Source organism: Megalopta genalis, chromosome 10, assembly GCF_051020955.1.
Source record: "Megalopta genalis isolate 19385.01 chromosome 10, iyMegGena1_principal, whole genome shotgun sequence".
NCBI lineage: Eukaryota > Metazoa > Arthropoda > Insecta > Hymenoptera > Halictidae > Megalopta > Megalopta genalis.
Genome location: NC_135022.1, coordinates 16,968,987 through 16,989,895, shown reverse-complemented (window position 1 = coordinate 16,989,895; position 20,909 = coordinate 16,968,987). Strand labels below are relative to the sequence as shown.

Sequence of the window (20,909 nt, the reverse complement as noted above, 5' to 3'; positions counted from 1 at the left end):
GCTGTGCCATTCGCTTTTTGTTCTTCGTCGAACACACATTTTCCCATATTTGCTTCTACTAGCCTGTACGAAGGATGATCTTTTGGAATTTCTACCGGGAGATTAAGAGGACTTCTTTTTTAAACAAATGTTGCATTTAAAAGTGCATATATTGGACCACCTGTAAGAATTTTTCTGCAGCCAGATCTTGAAAAATGACCGTGTAACTACCTCTTCTGTGGAAGCCGTTTTCCCGAAAACTCTGTGCGATGGGATTCATATCTCAAAGCCGAATAAGAATAGTTCTGTTAACATATGATTTTAACTAGTACATGAACGAAGGATTTTTGGGAAAATTGTTCCTCGAAGTTTTAGGTTTACATTTGAAAAGATCGTTCGTTTACTAGATAAATGAATAATATTGCAACATGCAAGAAGTTAGGAAAAGAAGAAAAAAACGCGTCGGCGAATAGTTACAGTTATTTATTAGTTTCTTTCACATATAAAACATACCAGAAAAAGAGCCACGTCTTTCCCGATACATTCCTTCGTATTGCAAACCGTGTGCAACGTATATAAAAAATGACTTCTTTCCTAAATTTCATGTTACGCGATTTCGTAATTCCACTGTTTTGTTTATCTCTTCGCAACCGCCCCGTCCCTCGCTCTCTCTCGTTCTCGAGCTTAGACTCTAGTATTGTTACTTTACGCCCTCCAGTCGCACCTCGATAATACAATTGTTAATCGTCGCTGTTTTACATAGTCAATCTATACGTAAATATCTTTCTCTATACACATTCGTACAACTTGCAAAATTCATTTCAACTCTTTCGTTTCTCATTTTTCTTGGCCGATCATCAGCTCAAATAGATCGAAACGATTCCGGAATTCCTTATAATCGCGAAACATCATCGTGCTTCTCGTAATATTACAAATATACGTTTCTCTCGCTTCGAACGTACGGTACACGCTATTCGATCAGCTATTATTATACGTTATCTATAATCATTCTATCTGTATAAAATAAAAAAGAAAGAAAGAAAGAAACACTATATTGCTATTGGCGAGGCGGAGACCGGGTTTCGCTGATGAGTCGCGGAGTTTTCCCGATCCATGATCGGGATCCCAGATCGCGAAACGACACTTCCAAGTCGGAAATCCTTCCGCAGCTCGTCGGCGAGCTCGCGGGCCCCGTCAACGTCTATTAATTCGTTCACGGCTATAAACATATGGTCTATATTTAAATAACAATTGGTAGACTCCACACGCTCGAACAAAATAGTGTTTATGGCTGCGATGGCGCGTGATCGGTTTCCGTGTTACGAACTACTCGGCGATGAACTTTAATCGAGATCGATGCTCGGAACGATCGGGTGTGCTTTTTCGATTTCGGCAGAAACTGGGATACAGAGACGTGAAACTGTTTGGACGATCGAGCTTTGACTTTAGTTTCGAGGTCTCCGTTTTCTTTTAAGTAATCCTCGTCTGTTCCCCCTTTCGGCGAGTTAAACTGTCCCGTCGTGTCGAATTGGCAACAGCGAAAAGTCAACGGATCGTCAACTTTATAAATTCCTTCTTCGAAAATGATGAGCTAAGGCGAGATAAGCTTGAAATAGGGTTACATTCGAATCATTTAAATGGAACAGATTGATACAAGAAACAGATGATGATTAAACGCACCTGTGATTGGAATAATCATTATCGACGCAATCAATAGTACAGATTTAGCCGTGTGTTCGCACGTGCACCAACAGATTCGTGTTTCAATTCGATGGAAGACACTGGTAAACAAACATTGCAGACAGATAAAACATATGCCTATCGGAAGTCTATTAACACATTCAATCACTGGAAAAATCAGTGTTAGGAGCAATCACTGGAGTGCGGGTTTTATGCATTTGTGACGAAAAAACAAAACAAAAAAAAGTAGCAATCCAAGGCACAGACTAAAAGAATTTTTAAAATTGAACATATTAGTTTCAGCATATCAAGATCGTTCAAAGAAAGTTCCCAATTGACTATTACTTCTCGTAATTGACACAAATAATTTGTATTTTGCACAAAGACCCGCAGCCTAGTAAATCATTATTATTCACGTAACGCTAAAATTTTTCATACAAGGAAGTTATGCTTAACGTAACTCAACGTGTTAATAGAACTTTATCGGCATGCAAAAGGATTGCGAAGGCTACGCCTTCTCTCGCGTCGCGCGTCTCGCTCACCCATGGTCGCCTAAATGCCCCCTCCCCCGTCCCCTCCCACACGCACACAACAGGACACGCGCCTGATGTACTCCGATCCGAAAGAAGCAATCACGGGCGAGCGAGAAGCGCGACGGGAGTCAGGAGGCGTAGCTCTCGCGATTCTTATGTTTGCGTGCTGATAATTCCGAGTTCTATTCTAGACAATAGTACCAGAGAAATTGTTGGTTCACGATTGAAATTACTATTACTATTTAAAATCAGACTTTTAACTCTTGCGTATTGTACGGGGAATTGTGTCGTTCACACATTGATTCACATTAGATTGGAATTAGATCAATTCACATTTCTCTGTAGGACAATTTTCCGTTGCTGCGAGAGTTAGGCAGGAGTTTGGTACAAGATAAATCCTTCTCTGTTGGAACGGTAAATCGTTTTCGGTCAAATAATGGTGCCGAACAAGCTGAAAACACGCAGGTGGCAGATCCGAGAACAACGCACGTGTTAAAAATTCCTTGGAAGCGGAGACCTCGAATTAAAACCGGAACGCACAAAGTTCGCGCACGAAATTGATACGCTCTACGAACACAGGACTTTTTAATTCCTCGATTCACGTTAGAGCCATGATCACTGGGATTGCAGGGTCGCGAACTAGAGTTCTGACTTCGAAACCGGTGGAAAGCATCGCCAAGAAACCGGGGAACAACGAGAAATCGTGAACACGATGCGATGATTCTCGTGAGAAAACGCCCGGTAAACCCTGCCCTAAGGTGTCCTCGAACACTTTCCTACCATATTTTCTTTTCTTTTTGTTCTGTATCCATCGGTAATCTTCCTCTCCCGTTTTATCATTTAATTGTCTTGTCTCTTTTACGCACTTAACGCTAACATTATACGAAAACGACTGGAAGCGTCATAAATCCGTCATGCGAGGCGACTCTCTGTAAAAAAATATAGCTGTCTATACGGCGTTCGATCCGAGGATCGAAAACAGTACGCACACGCTTCTAAGATTAAATGGAAAACAAGCATGTGTGTCGGCGAACGTCGATAATTCCGTGTGCATGCTGACGCGGTCACCGTTGAGGTTCGCTCGCTTCCCTAATTTTGCCGGGCTGAGTCATAATTAGCTTCCGTTCCCTTCTATTCCTCTCTTCCGATAATTAAGAATTTCCATTCGGTGGAGGAGCGTAGCCGAACATTGTGCCTCTAAGTCGAAATCACCGAGACTTATCGCGTTTCAAAGGGTTGCATTTCCATAAATTGAAAAATTCAGATTCTCTCAACTTCACGAACGGATGATGTATTTATCCCAGATGTTTCTAGATAGATAGTTGGACTTATAGTTATTGCAAATGGCAATAATCGATTCTAAGACATTTTTAGTGCCATTTATGTTTTTGTTCATGTCTAATATTGAAGATTACTCGTAACATTCGAAATATAGGACTGTCCTTAAATTGATTGCATACGACAGGTTTCCCACAAGAAAAATGGGGGGGCCCTCATATTCGGCCACGTTCTTCCGAATTGCTATGAAACTCGATGACAACGTCGCGGTTTCGTTAGTTCGATGACGGAACTCGTTTAGGCCTCAACCCGACGGTAATACGTTAAATTTATTCGTATGATCGTAGTACGATGACGAAGGCCGCTACAAAAATGACCCTAAGTGGGCACGTAAGATCCATCACTTCGACGGCTTCTCGCTGTTCTTTAGTCTTCCGAGAAAACAAAGAGAATATGAGATGAGAAAACAAGGGTGTCTCGCGGTGGCTGCCGTCCACGTCATAATCACCTGCGAAAGACACCAGCGTAGACCGCGAGGGGACGAAATGGTAGAATACTGTAATCTTTTGTTAAAGCTATGATTTTAATCTCGAGAAAATTTATATCCTATGTATTGCGATGGTCTCCCATTGTCTCGTTCAAAAACAATTAAGAAAACGAATAAAAGCAAAATAAAAAGAACAAATAATCGTTTCAAGTGAGAGTTCGGTAATTAATCAGCCGTGCGTCCTTTTCTTTTCTTTGTCTCCTTTCTCCATGGTCGCAGTTAACACATCCAGGTACGTATTTGATGCCACGCAAAAATAATTCGATTAAAGATTACGATTAAAAAGTATTGTACAAGAAGGAAATCCAAACCTCTGCATTCTCTCGTCTCTCTTTCTTTTCTTTTTACAATTTATAGGAACATCCGTTTGGAGGGTTCGCAGATTAGATGCAACGACAAATGTGTTTGTGGACACTTTTCGGGGAGATATATCATCTCTCTCTCTCTCTCTCTCTCTCTCTCCCTCTCTCTCTCTCTCTCTCTCTCTCTCTCTCCCTCTCCCTCTTTCTTGTTCTTTGTTTATTTCACCCGCTTGGAGGGCCTCCCCCGTTTTTTCGCCTCTGTGCTCACGGTGAGGTTCAAGGTGGTCGATGATTTGGCAGTATGTGGATCAATCTTGTAGAGGTCCAAGTGGACCGTCTCGTTCTCGATCGCCCTTCTGGATCGCCTGGTCCTGCCGGCTATTCTCTCCATTTCGTCGAATTTCGCCTGTAATCTCTGTGCCAACTCGAAGTCCTCTTTCTCCTGTATTACCAGCCGTTCCATTCGCTCCTGTTCCTTAATGATTTCCTCGTCGGAGAGGACGTTCCTCTCAGCAGCCATCTCCGTCCCGGTGGTGTTATTGTTCTCGGCGACAACTTCCTGCAACTCGCTGCAGGACTCAGAGGAATTATAGTTCGCATCGTCTACGTTCTCGAACATAGTGTCCTGCTCGCTGTTCGCTGATGAACTAATTGGATGCATCGGGTTTCTCGCGGTTTTCCTGCGACCAAAGTTGGCCAGGTTGCAGCTGGAGCCGACGGACGCGTCGCTCTTTTCCGAGCTCTCAGTGCTGGACTGCTTCGAGCGACATGCCCGTCGTTGTTTCGTCTTCGAGAATGTGCCCCTAACAAACTTAGTTCGACTTCTCTTTTGTACCATCGCTGGTACATCCTCGGCCATCTTGTATTCCAGGTCCTCCTTCCTGCACAACCTTTTCCGCGTATTCCTCTTCGCGATCCCGTTATCCGACTCCACACTCAGCAAAGAGATCCCGTTCTCCTTCTTGTCCGTATTCGTCCTCCTCCTCTTTATCCGCTCGGCAATATTCTCCATCGTAATGTGGTCTTCCGCCTGCACCTCGAAGTCCTCATCACATGGCGAGTTCAGCTTCACAGACGCCGACGACGATGTCGAGTGTCTCGCCTCGACGTCGTCCGTGTACTTCCTGTCCGTGTTTCTAGGTTCCTTCTTCGACCATAGGTTCCTCTGCCGTTTTGACTTGCACGCCATGCCGTTCCCCACATGCGACTTCCACGCCTTCTGGATTTTTTCCATGTCTAACTGGTCGTCCAGCGTCAACTTCTTACCCAATCTAGCGCCGTTCACCATTCTCGTCGAAGACTTCGCGTAATTCTTGTTCGAGTCGAACGACATCTCCGCGACGAAATCGAGCTTGTGCGCGGCGTCCTGCACTTGAGCTTTCGATGCTTTTTTAGGGATCATCTGGGACTGGGTATAGGACGTTGAAGGCTTTTGCTCAGGGGTTTCCGTATCCTCCTTGGATGCCTCTTTCTCTTTGAAATTCTGCTTGCTTTTGCCTACAAATGAATAACGTCGGTTCATGTTTTCCTTGAAACTTTCTGATTTTTCTGTAACATTCCATTTATAATTGGATTGCAAGATGTTACGAAAAAAATGATATGTTAAAGAGAAAATACTACTGAGCAATTTACTGTAGAGAGAGAGAGAGAGAGAGAGAGAGAGAGAGAGAGAGAGAGAGAGGGGGGGGGGGGGAAGAGAGAGAGAGAGGGAGAGAGAGAGAGGGGGGGGAGAGAGAGAGAGAGAGAGAGAGAGAGAGAGAGAGAGAGAGAGAGAGAGAGAGAGCAATTACAGCCGCGACGTTAGGGAGCGGACGTTGTGCTTTGAAGTAAACGTACCTCTAAATGCGCTCCAGGAACAACCAATGATACGTTTCAAATGTGTCTGGGCGGGCGGCTTCGGTATCACATTCGACATTCTTTTCAAGACGGGAACAACTCTAATTAATTTTGGGTCTATGTGTCGTCCATCTAAAATACAATAGCATGCGATTAATTAGCGCTTACAATTCATTAATCGGTGCCACAAGGAGAATAAGACTCCGACCTGTAGACATTTTCAATGGTGTTCGTGGCATGGCCTTAATAGGTTTAAAATGATGAATTTCCTGATTGATACTGTCGTGGCTGCCCGCACTTTCCGCACTGCCGGTTCTTTCGTCGTCTTCGCCCAAGGTCATGCATACCTCTACCCCTAAACTTTTTTTCTTGCTATTTACAACGTCATTCGGTACATGCAACTCCTCCTTGCTCCGAGTACCATAGATTTTCAAAGAAGTTTTCATCGGTTCTGCAGTACAATCCGACGTGCAGGGTTCTATCATTTTCGTTACCGCCTGGTGCTTCAGCGTTCTGGCAACGGTATTATATGTAGGTATTTGTTTTTGACAACAAAACTTGGCTATGCCGTCATTGCATTCGTTCGACGAGTCCTTATTCTTTGTACTTGAAGCATGTCTATCTACATGCATCTTGGATATCAGCGCAATATTCTGTCTCCTTAATCCTGAACCATCCTGATATTCTAGAGCAGTCTCCTTCTCACACTCAGAACTATGAAATTGTAATCTATAGGGGTTCACTTCAGTCATAGTAACAGCATTCAATTTCGATGTTTGCAGAGCACCACTGGATGTACTAGGACGATCATTGTAACATTTAGCAATGTCCTTCTGTTTCTCCGCGATTTGCTTTTTCGCTAACGTTTTAGCGAACAATTGATCCGTAGCCAATTGAGTCAGCTGCTGACGTTGTTCCTCCTCCTGAATCTTGCGGATCAGCATCTCGCTAGCTATCTGTTCAGCCTTCCTTTGACACTGTATCTCCTCTTGAGCCATTTGAAGTTGTACTTCATACTCCTTACGGATCTCTCCAACTTCGCTGAGTATTCTATTAGTGGCAACGAATCCTACAAAAATATAAATCATCTGTACAATGCTAGACTTTATAGAAAGCCACGTTAATTGTCTAAAGAAAACGTTTCATTAACGAGCAGACGGTTGCCAGAACAAAAAATTTTCTTTGTTTTGCAAAGACTAAATGAAATTCGGAATTTTTCTCAGAAATTATAGGTCAGTAATTGACGCTGCTCAAAACAGACATAAGGTTGCATGAGTTGTCACTGATTTATGTATGCACGTACACGCACCGATATTCGTACGTTCGTGTGCGTATACGTGCTACGCTACTCACAGAGGTTATGTTACGTTTGTTTATCTTCTCCAATAAGAAACTCACCAGCATCCAATACGATGTCTTTATCGTCGCCGTTGTACTTGTCCTGAACCTCTTTCGGGAATTTCGTTCGGATTAACTCCCAGAGACCACTGTTAACTAGTGTTTCAGTCTTTGTCGCTGTACGTAGCCAAGAACCAACTCGTACTCGACAGAGTGGACAGGTCAGGCTATTGTGCTCGAATGTACCTCTTAGACATCTTAAGCATAAACTGTGCGTGCACGGTAACGTTACTGGCTCGATCAGGATGCCACGGCACACCGGACATATCAGGTCTCGAAGACTGATGTCCATTGACGGTCGTGACAAAGAAATATCAAACAATTTTGACGTTCGCTTCAAATACGTCGCCATCTTCCCATCATTCCCCAAAGAAGCATAACAGCTACTGCCACCATAGCGGGAACCTTGGTTCTCTCGCCCTCGCCAGAGAGCAGGTCCACGATCGAGCCAATCCACATCGAATTCTATTCAAAACGAATCGACACTTCTTTCATTCAGTGTTTATATATAGTCCAACCACCGTTTAAAACAGTTATCTATCCCACTCCGACGAGCCGAGAACTATGATCGTAATTGGCAGCTCTCTCTTATACTGAGATACTAGGCGATGCCACAGTATATGTATTTCTGAAAAAAGATAGAAAAAAGGTAGCACAAGTTGTAATGAAACGCATATACTTTTGTTGTAGCAGACAATCTGCTCAATTTCTTTGAAAAATGACATTTTTAATTGGTATTCAACGTTTCCATACGTACATATTTAATTGCAAAAATAGTCAAACAGACTAGTCGCACCATCTACAGCAAAACGCCCAAGCTACTAATTAATTATATAGTTTGGTAACCTTGATGATAGATGGCATAGTATACTTATTTTTGTGACAGACTGAGAAATTTGAAAAATAGCGTTATTCCTTCAGAGTTCAGAGTTAAATTTTATATATTTTATGGTTAACATTAAAACTAGTATACATAATTTACAATGTAATTTGTAATGAGACCTACTCCTACACACTTCTCTTTCTCCCTAAGCTGGCGCGCACATCCCCACCACTTTACTGCGCATCTAATCCGCAGTGAATCATCAGCTAATCAAAACAAAGAAAATTTCTGCATTGATCCTCGCTAATGGATCCAGCTATGGCCTGGAGGTATATAGGAGTAAGATGCATTACTGTATTTATAGATAAATTTTATGTATTTCATGTTTGTTGTTATTGGGTTTTTGTCGTTGTACTAATTTTTGGTCAATTCAATATACATGTACAATGTACAATCACGACAAAGAAATAGTAACAAACATGAATATATTAAATTTAACTACATTGTATACAAATAAATTACAACGCTATTTTTTATATTTACCAGTAGAGTATGTAAGTATGCATGCATGCATATATGTATGATGTATGTATCGATAAAAAATCTAACGCAGTATTGTATGTTAATGATTATATGAACAAATCATATCTTCCAATTTTATATTATAGAGTCGGTCTTGATGGAATTAAAACAAATTTATACTCCTAATTTTCAATCTATATGCTCCAATAAATTTGACGAAAACTGTCGCTTTCTCTAGTAAATTTTGAATCATCAGGATAAGTTCGTTAACTTTTGATACATATTTTAATCTTAGTAAGATCTTAACTATCAACGTCAACTAATGTAGATATATGTGTAGTACGTGATGTCGATATGTTTACTAACATGTTACGAAGTTCCTAATGATCTTTGGGAACAAAAGGAACTAGAGATATTAAAAGAAATATTAACAGATTATCGTCAAGTCATTTAGATAAATAAGAAAAATGCAAGTTAAGTGTATCATGTGTACAGGCCATAATGGAACACTGAAAGTACTATATTGTATATACCTACATATTGTAGGTATTTTCCTGCGTGTGACGATATGGAGGAAATAATTAAGCACTTGTATGATTCCGGAGTCTCTTTATTTCTGTCATCCAAGCCATCTATTGTCTACATTCGGGAATTACTTCCCAGTTCCCTGCAATATGTACCAGAAGTGTAAAATGTGCACTGTTTCTAGACTTATGATTTGTAGAAACTATTAATGATATAAATTCTACCAATCAGAAATTAAAAGAACCTAACTAGGTATTTTTAATTTGGAGGTTTGTGAAACTAGAATCAATACAATAACGGTAGAAAAATCGGTTAAAATTCGTTCGGTACAAATCGTGACATTCTGCGCACTGACTTTTGTACAGTATGACTAACATGCTGACGTGATATATAAAGTAGTGATGCAATATATAATTTAATTTGTGTTCGTATGGAACAGTGAGACGGACCTACTGAGTGCTTGAACTATTATCATTTTTTGGAATTAATAAATAATTGAGACACCATGGGGAAAGGTATAATATTCACGTATTAATTTTGTGTAGATAACAAAATGGAGAGCACAAGTAGTGAATTGTTGAAAAAGAAGGAAAGAATATATTTTAGTATCTATTAGTATCTTTTAGTATATTATTATTATTCCCGATTTTCTTTTTTTTCGAGTCTGTGCCAAGAATATCTTTCTATGCAACTTGCCAATTTTTTCATATCTGATTCTGCTTCTTTAAATCTTTAATCTTCTCTAAAAATATGTAATGAAGTTTCAAATGATTGTATCGGAGTTTCTATGAATTTAATGATATTATACCATAATTATTACATATTTACATAATAATATGCGAAGATGTGTGGTATTTCATCCATATGCTTTGAATAATACAACAACAAAATTAAATATTTATTACAATGTATTGTCCGTTTTTGTTCATATATTGCAAAAAAATGTCCTTTTGCAAGTGTATATGAAACTTAGATGACACTGCAGTTTGCTTGTTTATGTTTGGGTCACCTTCTAAACAGTTTCAAAATATAAATAAAAATTAAAATGATTTGGAATGTACAGGTCATAAGAAAAAAAAGTCCAAACAACAGCAACAACAACAACAAGGATTAGCAGCTGCTCAGGAACAACAAGTGGGAACATCAGTTGCACATCAGCAACAACAGCAAAGGCAAGATACTTCTCCGCAGCAACCAAAAACACCACCAGGTCCTCCGCAGCAACCAAAAATACCACCAGGTCCTCCGGAACAACAAAAAACACCACCTGGTCCTCCGCAGCAACAAAAAACACCGCCAGGTCCTCCGCAGCAACAAAAAACACCGCCAGGTCCTCCGCGGCAACAAAAAACACCGCCAGGTCCTCCGCAGCAACAAAAAACACCACTAGGTCCTCCGCAGCAACAAAAAACACCACCAGGTCCTCAGCACCAACAACAATCACAATGGGGTCCACAGAAGCAGCAACAAGGACGTGGTATTTCTCCGCACCAACAACAAGGACGAGGTATTTCTCCGCACCAACAACAATCCGGTCGTCAGGAGCAGCAACGAGGACCATGGGGTTCACAGCAGCAACAACGAGGACGAGGTATTTCTCCGCACCAACAACAATCCGGTCGTCAGGAGCAGCAACGAGGACCATGGGGTTCACAGCAGCAACAACAAACGCCACCTGGTCCTCAACAGCAACAACGAGTACCATGGGGTCCACAGCAGCAACAGCAAACGCCACCTGGTCCTCAACAGCAACAACGAGGACCATGGGGTTCACAGCAGCAACAACAAACGCCACCTGGTCCTCAACAGCAACAACGAGTACCATGGGGTCCACAGAAGCAACAACAAATATCACCTAGTCCTCAGCAACTACAACAAACACCACCTGGTTTTCAGCAGCCACAACAAGTGCCACCTGGTTTTCAGCAACACCAACAAATGCTCCCTAGTCCACAGCAGCAACAACAAATGCCACCTGATCTTCAGCAACAACAGGAAACGCCCCCTAGACCTCAGCAAGAACAAACATCACAAGAACCTGGACAAAAACAAATTGTATTGTATACTCGCTAATGAAATTGATATTATAATTTTCGATTGGGTTAATAGATTTTATTTTTTTATTTATATTGTTATAGACAACTTATAGAAGTGATAGATTTACTGTGGGGAAATTAACAAGTGCTATGCAGAATATGTACTTGGAACAAATACCAAAGAGAAAGTCTGCCAAAGGAGGAGTTATGGGTCGGCCAATTATTGTGGAGACGAATATGCTAAAAATCATTTTGGATAAGTTACAAACACATGTTGTCCATTATGATGTAATTATTGAACCAGACAAGCCGAAGTTTCTGATGAGACCAGTATTTGAAGAATATAGGAAATTGCATTTTCCAAGCAGATATCCAGCGTTTGATGGGAAGAAAAATGCGTATAGTGCGAAAGAACTTCCTTTCGGTGATATAAGTGTATGTAAATAGTACTTTTGATACACATTTATGATTTAACTGAAAAAATTGAATGAACTCGTACTACAATTGAATATAAATTACCTATATATGCATTATATCGAATTACCTAGAACTTGTGCCTATCATTTTTTTTATAGGAACAAGATGAAGTGAAAGTTTACGATGTTGAACGTCAACAGGATCGTCCGTTCAAGGTTTATTTAAAGAGAGCAGCAGTTATTGATTTATCATGGTTAAAGAAAATTAATTTTGGATTCATGGATTTGCAAAGTGAACAGAGTGGTATGCAAGCTTTGGAGATCATTCTGAAACATGGGTCAGCAAATACCTGTGTCAGTGTAAGTTATTTTATAATATCAAGGCTCTTTCTATTAAGTTCATTCTAGCGATAGTACTGAGCAACTAAAATTGTATAATTGTTTCTAGTTCGATAATATTAGTAGGTTGGTACAATTGTACATTTACAATTAATATAATTTTTTGGACAGGTGGGCAGATCACTTTTTCCACATCCAGAACCAGGTAGAGTTGTGCCATTATCAAATGGCTTAGACTTGTGGGTTGGAATTTTCCAGTCTGCTGTAATCGGATGGAAACCATACTTGAATGTGGATGGTAAGATATTATTGTACTTGTATTTATAATTATATGATTCTTATCTATAATCTATAATTCCATTATAATGGATATATGTTTTGTGTACAGTTGCCCACAAAGGATTTCCATCTCCTCAAATGATTATCGACTTAATGAAAGAAATGTGCAAACATCCGAAGGATGAAAATCCTCTGGAAGATATAACACCAGAGGATGTAAGCCGCAATGCGGATAAAATAACGAAGTATTTGAAAGGATTAAAAATTCAGTATGAAATACCAGGACAAAGTAATAGTAAGAGGACATACAGAGTTAACGGATTAGTTGAATGCCCGAGACAAAATAAATTCACTTTAGAAAACGGACAAGAATGCACAGTTGAGAATTATTTTATTCAGCAAAAAAGATATAGGTTGCAATATCCAGAGTTGCCATGCCTTTGGGTAGGATCACGGTCTAATGAACGTAGAATACATTTACCAGCAGAGGTATATACATCTACGTTTGTTCAGAATTTGAGACAGCGTGTTCGAAATTATACGTTGTTTATTTTTATTCTATAGTTGTGTACAATCGTAGCGGGGCAGGTGATACAAAGAAAAATGGATGACAGTCAAACATCGAAATTGATTAGATATGCTGCAACTGACACTCAAAGACGTAAAGAGAAGATTATGCACGGAGTAAGAACATTGTTGTACACTTAAGAATTGTAAGCATTCGATTCTTTCGTTTATTAACATAAATATGTTTTTAGTTTAAAAAGATGAAACTAAATGAACAGCCGACACTTTCGAAAGAATTTAACTTGTCTGTAAATTGTGAGTTTGAAAAAGTACCGGCTAGAGTACTGGAAGCTCCTGTATTGGAATACAAGCAAAAGTCAAGGGTAAACGTAATCAAAGGAGTGTGGCGAGCTACCAACTTTAGATTGCCAACCAGATTAGCAGACAATGAGTGGACTATTTTGAATTTGGATAAATTCACACAAGAACGTACAATACAGGATGGTTTACATATTCAATTACGGACAGGCGGTTAGTTCGTGGTTTTAAAATATCACGAATGATCTAGAATATAGAACATACATAATATAGTCTTTTACGTTTATATTTTTTACAATTCTTTAGCGGACAGCGTTAATATGCATATTGGAAAAGCGCTAACCCCATTTGTAACTTTAAATATACAAGGAAGAAACCTGACTACTATATCTCAATATTTTGCCGAAAAAAAGAGGCAGAATCTAAAATTGATTGTGGTGATAATACCGAATTTGGATAATGCGTATAGTAAGTAATATAATGTTAGTATATTCAAACGAAATGAATGAACGATCTGAACAATTACATAAAATTTTTCAGGTTTAGTGAAACAGATATCTGAATTGAGAACAGCAGGCGGTATAGTTACTCAAGTCTTAAAGGCACAAACTTTAAAAAAATTATCCCAAGCAACAATTACAAATATTTTGTTGAAAATTAATTCAAAACTTAACGGTATTAACCATCAGATCTTAGACAAGTAATGTTTATTATTTCTGGTGAATTCTGTAAATTTCTGTTTAATGGATATTAAATGTGTACACTAAATGTTTTTAGCCCACCTTGCTTAAAAGATCCATATATGTTAGTTGGGGCAGACGTAACTCATCCATCCCCCGATTCTACAGATATACCTTCAATTGCCGCGGTAACAATTATCTTGGGTAATTTCTCTGTATCAACGAATTAAATATTGTTTTTTTTTCTTATTTAGGTTGCTGCCAGTTATAATACAAATGCTTTTCAATATAAGATTGAATTAAGACTTCAGCCGCCTAGAGAAGAAATGATTCAGGATCTTGAGACGATAATGCGAATCATGTTATCGAACTATCATTCAAACACACATGTAAAGCCAACCAAAATCATCTTTTACCGGTAAACATTATTTAACATAAAAAATGTAAATCCTCATATGGAACACAATTGATATTCATGTGCTTTAATTTGATCTATATACAGTGACGGTGTAAGCGAAGGACAGCTACCTCAAGTAATGCATTATGAATTGTCTGCTATAAAAAAAGCTATCGCGAAAATGGGAAACGGCGATGATAAAATTCCAATAACTTTCCTCGTCGTTCAAAAGAGACATCACATACGTCTCTTCCCTACTGATAGAAGAAATTCGGATGACAGGAACTTCAATGTGCAAGCTGGAACCGTCGTTGATACTAACATCACACATCCAACACATATAGATTTTTATCTTGTATCACACGCTAGTATTCAAGTACGTGGAATTTTGCAAGATGCGTCACACTGTGTTTAAGAAGTTAAAATTTGTTTGCTAGTGTTTGTAGAGTGAAAATATTGAAAACCTTTAAACACAATATACTTTGTAGGGCACTGCTAGGCCTACGAAGTATAGATGTATCTGCAACGAAAGTGATCTGTCGGAAGATGAGATTGAACAGTTGACATACTACCTTTGTCATATGTTCGCTCGTTGCACGAGGTCTGTTAGCTACCCTGCACCCACTTATTACGCTCATTTGGCTGCGTTCAGAGCTAGAGCATTGATACACGGGTTAGTATTTGGTGTATTACTGGTTGTATTTATTTGATACTTTCATTTTGCATATTTTTCAGTGTACCTTTAAACATTAAGAACCTCGAAGAAGAACAACGAGTGAAAATGTCTTTACAAATGAAAGATTCACCTATGTTTTTCGTTTGAAGATACTTATTCATATATCCTTTTATTTTCGTAGAGTGGAAAGTTTTATCATCTTTAATTATTATATTATATCGTATATAAATACGCACTACGAGGTAAAGGTATTCATATACAGCTATTTTATATCTTCAGCTGCTAATAGCATTTATAATATGTCGAATTAAAAATGATTTATATGTTATATATTTTAATAATTTTGTAAAAATTTAGTTATTTGTTGTTGTGGAAACTGATAGAAGCAAATTTGATATTAAACATTATTTTAAAAATATTACTGTTAGTGAAAACCTGACAGCAGTAGCATATGAATACTTTTTTCTACATATATAAATATCATGTAAACGAATTTTCTTTAATTTTTGACAACGGTAATAAAATGTGATTATATTTTTTGTGCTTATATAGGTATGTAGTTATTATATTAGCTTTTACACACGTCACAATAAATAATGATATAAGCAATAACGGTACCAGCTATTTCGAAAATTACAGTCTTCCTATCTGTGTGTGTATTATTATGTTCCTTCAAATGTAAACTTGATATACAATATTACAGTAGTGGAATGGGATCAGCAGTGGAATGGTGAGAGTAGGACTTAGTATTACATGTATGTTTTGCTATTTGAAATATAACTATAAATAGCTTCTATTTATACGCATTTAAACGTGTAAAGCTTTTATAGATTATATCATCAAAAATAAAAATGTCTATAACGAGGTTTTGTACGACGAATCATATCGAAATTTGGTATGTTTGTATGTATGTATAAATATTGTATCAAATAACATAAAAAATTATTACTAACTGTTCTACTGCTGTTAACACATATCTGAAGACTGTTTCATGTGACAAATACCTTGGTTCTAATTTGAAGTAATTCGCATTGTTTAATAAAAAAAGCCACTGTAATAAAATAAGGTACAGGATTTGTTATCTTTTTTTGAAAGTAGACATTCTGAAGTTTCTATCTTCTGCTTCGCTTTAAATAATTTGTTTTCTTATAATAATAGCATTAATTACGTAATCCATCAACCAACTCATTAACTGACGATTAAGCATATTATCTGGTATGTATTAGCATGTAAAGCATGCACCAGTTCCAACTAAGGTACTAGAGTAAATGCTTCCTACCATCTGGTCAAAGTTGTCTCCATAATTGCGCATTTCTATTCCCACCATTCTGTTGCACATTCAGCATTGCTTAAACCTTCGGAATATATAGAGAAAAAGCGTGTTCCCTTCTGTGTTGGTATTACCGAAACTTCATAGCATGATACATATGTAATAGACAATTCAAATCGAATTTTAAAGTTTCACAATACATTACCGGGTTTGCATCAGGAAAATAATTGTCGGAAAGAATCGGTTACAAATTATTAGCCAATGAGAATAAAGTCGCATTGCATGTAGCTTCCCTTATTCTCGAACATATTTTGAGCGAGTACAAGATGGTAAGGAGGGTTTAAATTAATATGGCGCATTCAGCTCCACAGTGCCGGTACCTCGTACTTAAGAATAACCGAGTTTCTCAAGTAATGTTTCAAAAAGCGAAAAATCTCGTATTTGATCTCGTGATGCGGACTTCAAAATACCCATTCGATCGTTGAATTTTTCGTAAAATTTGCTGGCATACTCGCGTGTATAATTCAGCATCGTAAACGTAAATTTCAATGATCAATACAACCGTTTGTTTTCCATGTTTTTCGCTCGTTAAAGTAATTTCTGGAGGTACGTTAATTTTTAGTGATGGAGTTCATTTCGGCCGAAGTTCGTCGTTTTCAAGTCTATCACGACTTTTGAGAGGAAAGAAGAAATCGTATGACGAGGATATATCCTATCGCCAACATTATTCCAAGGTATGTGGTACATCGAACATGACAGCACGTAGAAAGTACATATTTCATTCGAATGCTATGTACATTTTTGTTTGTCACCTTCTCTTTTCATTTCTTCACCCTGCATGCGCATTGTCGACACTGCTAAATCTTTCTGTTTCAAATAAGCGAATTGTTAACTACCTCAGGGGTTAGGATTCTGCGAAACATCAATAAATGAAAAAACTTACTGTGTTTGTTTATACGCTGGTACTCGTGAAAATAAAATACAGAAGGTCCGAATCTTTGTAAACACAGGATATAAACAATAAGAAATATTTGCAATTCTGTTTGGTTTTTCGAAAATCAGGAACTGATGTCATCAATACCTAGAGAATATAATAGTTTATAACATATTTTAGATACTTTTTTCGAAGAGCTGTTCTGGTGTGATGTCACTATACGATCAAGAATGACACACTTTTTCAGATATGCCGAACATTTTTTATAATTTATATTACAGTTAAACAATGTATCGAAATTTACATCAGACTTGTCTGATTTTATTATCGATACACCAACAGATTTTTCCCTTTTCGATTTCATGTCGACAAAATTTAATTGAGAATCGTTCAACAAGACGCAATAAGGAGGTCAATGTATACCAAACAAGTTATTTTAAAAAACATAAAAACCGTCCTGTTTCTGAAGATTAATACTTTATTCGCCAGAAATCTATTAATAGTTTTTTAATATTACTGTACTATCTCTCAAAGAAGCTTAACAACTTTCCTCTAAACAATAAGCCCGAAAGAACTGATTAGACCGTATTACATTCGATGATTCATTGGTTTACGAACGAAGTTACCGTCGCAGTCGGAAAATTGCTTAAGAAACCCTCAATCGTGAATGGTTGATTTTATAAAAGACTGTTAAGTTATCATTAGTAAACTAATAATACGAATTCGTGATAGAATTATTGTTTGTTCTTGAAAAGTTGGTACCTGAAATAGGCTCGTGGTCACAATAGCTGTCCAGTCTACTGCAATCATTTCAGCCCTGCAACATGGCAAAAGAGTGGACTGTGAGCATGTTCCCAATGTCTTTTTTCCGAGAAATCGATCATGAACCCTGAAAACCATCGGCACGGTGAACTTTGTTATTGTTTCGCCGATTTGAAACGGTTTAACAATTGTGCAGCGCACATGTCCGAGGTTGTGCGTGCATGTACATTGCGGCAAGGGGTCACTGCTCTGCTATGTTCTATTCTTGTTGACGTGGCATAGTGTTACGCGTACCGTCCAAACGATCGTGTAACCTGGCGTCAAATGGCGTCACGAAATCGGAAACGTTTATGTTCATGTTTCGATGGTCGAGATCGAGGCGCCAAACACAAGTCGTTGTAGATCGTTAGAATAAATTATAATTGCAGCGGCCATAGTGAGACGGACAAGAATTTTGATTCTCTATTAGCCTACGATCAGAGACAAAATCGATTAGTACCCGATAGGTCGAGTCTATTGTGTCTTATACCATATTTTCTGTATACATTTTTTACATTTCTTAATTGAGAATAACATCCATGAAACATTTTTTGTCCAAATTACTTTCGAGTGTTTTCAATCCTTTTCTGTTTTATGATTTGACGTTACGTTACAGACATTCAAACTTGATAAATTTGCAGTAGTTGCAACTAGATTGATATCACGAGCAGACTCTGTGTAACAAACTCTCATTTTTCTCGGCAGTTTTCTTGTGATCAAGATGAAAAAATATAGTAATTTAATCAGCAAACTTTAATACACGCTTACACAAATTTGCAAGTGCCATAGATACATAACAAACCTAATTACGAACGTTTAGCTTGTCATCATTGTCGAAGTGACAATTTCATTCATGGCGCTCATTGACGCATTGGGGTGTCGAGGGTGATTCGGGATCCCTTCTTGATGTTGAAGGATTTAAAACCGAAAGTCATGGAAAATAATTAAGTTTACAGATCCTTGTGGATTATAGTCTGCTCTCGAAAACGAAGCACTGTCGATCAAACTCGAGACTTGACGCGGTAACAATTACGATCGATAATTTAAGGTGATAGCATTCGCAGCGTGTTTTCCTCATCCTTACGTGTTATTCGCGTGCAAGCTACGCTAAAAGGATTACGAGCCTGCAATCCCTTTACGGGCGCAACATTATAGCTTCGGACCAGACAGAATGAACACGTTGACTATAAAAAGATTAAGGGGAGGCTTCCTGAGCCCATCAGTTGCCTAACATTTGAATAAACTGTTCTTCTTGCGTTCAAACTGCAAACACATTCCATTCTCTAATTTCTCAAAATTGTGGAACTTCCTTCTCCTAGAACCTAAGACTAAAATCTTGTCAAGGGCTGGGTTTATTCAAATCGCGAATCGAAACAACGGTAGAACTTTTTTGTAGTTTCTGTTTCAAACGGTGAAACTTTTTTAACCAGTTAAGCGCGTTTGTCGTGTATACACGTCAAACCAAATCTCTATTACGGTGTGTTCGACGCGTTTACTCGCCGTTGTGTCTTTCTTGTTTATGTATTTTATTATTATTTGAGAATTTTTAAGTTTATAATAACAATAACCTTTCAGAAATAAATTGTTAAGTTTTTCTTAAATAAAAATGTAGTTCTTCGTTTTTCATAAAATTTGTAATAGGACCATTTTGCCCTACGTTCGTCGTGTATGCACGTCATCGCTTGATTTTAATTCCGCACATTGTGAGGGGTTTTTAAAACTAAATTCGACGCTTAACTGGTTGAAGAATATTCTCGGGTTACAAGTTCCGTTGCGAACTTGTAAAGAGAGGTTCTTAAAAGGAAAAGTTTCACTTACAGAGTAATTTGTAAAATAAAAATGTAGCGTCTAAAACAGGCCATCTGCTATCATTTCCAGTAGCAGTGGTTGAGGTACATTTTTTGTTTTAATTTTCAACTTTAATCTTTAAGCAAAGACTCTAGAATTCTTAAATTAGCGATTAGATTTTTAAATTAACTGGAACAACTTATACATATATATTAGACGAACACGATAGAACATTTTGAAAATATACAAATGGTACGATAAAGAACTTTGTTTAGCATCTCGAGTTTCCTAAAACAGATTCCACAATCTTTGGGAATAATTGAACTTTTTCTTCAAATCGATGACAAACTTTCGTAACCATAATTTCTTCGATTAAATACATCTTACAAGAGCTCCCAAACCGAGCTGCGGTCCTCATTTTCCCGCAGCCATCGTAACTTTTAACTGGTATACAAGGGTCACTCGTGACCCCAACATTGTATCTCTATTTCATTTTGTAGTAAAAGTTCAATTTTCCATATTTTTACTCTTTCATACACTAGCTAAAAAACAGATATCAATAAATCGTTTATCTAGAATTAGATTTTAACACGTTTTTCATCACTTTTTATATATTATATCAGTCATTTTTCGTGAAAATAAGGGTTAAATCGGCATTAGGCCGCGTCAGGTCCGAAAAGATTAAAGTACAAAAAATCAAATCAACCATACAGGAGGAATCGACTAGCCCGGGTCTGCAGCGATCCAACGGCAATCAGTCTCTCGTCTGTCCAGGTGTGAGGTCTGGACCGTGATCATCTCCTAAATTTCCGGAGTCTAGGGTAGCATCCCCCCCCTATTTTCTTTCGCTTTTCCTCTTCAACTGCCTGGCACCAGCTTTTGACTCCTAGTAGCTCGTCTTCCTTCATCCCCTATACCTTCTCTATCAGTTTCACTCCCTCTTTCCGTCTTCCGTCTCTGTGAGCCAGCAACTTTCCTCCCTCTACTCTCTCCTCCCCTTCGTTTCTCTCTGTCTCCCACCGTCTCTTCCCCGCTATCGCTCCCT

General features: G+C 38.3%; 2 protein-coding genes and 1 long non-coding RNA gene across 4 annotated transcripts in view; 1 reads left to right on the top strand and 2 right to left on the bottom strand.

The window, feature by feature from the left end:
* Window positions 1–15,618, top strand: part of LOC117220259 (Argonaute 2) — a 21,870-nt gene extending 6,252 nt beyond the window's left edge. The window contains exons 1-15 of one of the 2 annotated variants that reach the window (XM_076524900.1): window positions 9,647–9,938; window positions 10,487–11,478; window positions 11,562–11,894; window positions 12,035–12,235; window positions 12,386–12,512; window positions 12,603–12,982; window positions 13,058–13,177; window positions 13,252–13,531; window positions 13,625–13,786; window positions 13,859–14,018; window positions 14,096–14,186; window positions 14,253–14,416; window positions 14,501–14,771; window positions 14,884–15,068; window positions 15,131–15,618. In XM_076524900.1, the coding sequence (XP_076381015.1) occupies window positions 9,929–9,938; window positions 10,487–11,478; window positions 11,562–11,894; window positions 12,035–12,235; window positions 12,386–12,512; window positions 12,603–12,982; window positions 13,058–13,177; window positions 13,252–13,531; window positions 13,625–13,786; window positions 13,859–14,018; window positions 14,096–14,186; window positions 14,253–14,416; window positions 14,501–14,771; window positions 14,884–15,068; window positions 15,131–15,218 (3,564 nt within the window). In that variant the 5' untranslated portion in view covers window positions 9,647–9,928 and the 3' untranslated portion in view covers window positions 15,219–15,618. Of the gene's footprint in view, window positions 1–9,646; window positions 9,939–10,486; window positions 11,479–11,561; window positions 11,895–12,034; window positions 12,236–12,385; window positions 12,513–12,602; window positions 12,983–13,057; window positions 13,178–13,251; window positions 13,532–13,624; window positions 13,787–13,858; window positions 14,019–14,095; window positions 14,187–14,252; window positions 14,417–14,500; window positions 14,772–14,883; window positions 15,069–15,130 lie in introns of those variants that run through there. The other variant, XM_076524899.1, reaches the window with a different exon arrangement.
* Window positions 447–8,137, bottom strand: LOC117220260 (uncharacterized). The gene is made up of 4 exons (XM_033470044.2): window positions 7,554–8,137; window positions 6,364–7,224; window positions 6,156–6,287; window positions 447–5,816 (listed from the first exon to the last, which is right to left on the bottom strand). The coding sequence occupies exons 1-4, from the start codon at window positions 7,903–7,905 to the stop codon at window positions 4,537–4,539; spliced, it is 2,625 nt and encodes an 874-aa protein (XP_033325935.2). The 5' UTR covers window positions 7,906–8,137; the 3' UTR covers window positions 447–4,536.
* LOC117219942 (uncharacterized) lies at window positions 15,076–20,909 on the bottom strand. The gene is made up of 3 exons (XR_004490136.2): window positions 18,038–20,909; window positions 17,285–17,422; window positions 15,076–17,208 (listed from the first exon to the last, which is right to left on the bottom strand). It is a non-coding gene; the product is annotated as an uncharacterized LOC117219942 (long non-coding RNA).

What these genes read in the sequence shown, in the direction of transcription:
- LOC117220260 (XM_033470044.2), bottom strand. Translation starts at nt 7,905, where the DNA reads ATGGCGACGTATTTGAAGCGAACGTCAAAATTGTTTGATATTTCTTTG. An exon ending in AGACATCGTATTGGATGCTG is followed by an intron (nt 7,225 to 7,553) that starts GTGAGTTTCTTA and finishes ATATTTTTGTAG; the next exon opens with GATTCGTTGCCACTAATAGA. An exon ending in ACCATTGAAAATGTCTACAG is followed by an intron (nt 6,288 to 6,363) that starts GTCGGAGTCTTA and finishes ATTGTATTTTAG; the next exon opens with ATGGACGACACATAGACCCA.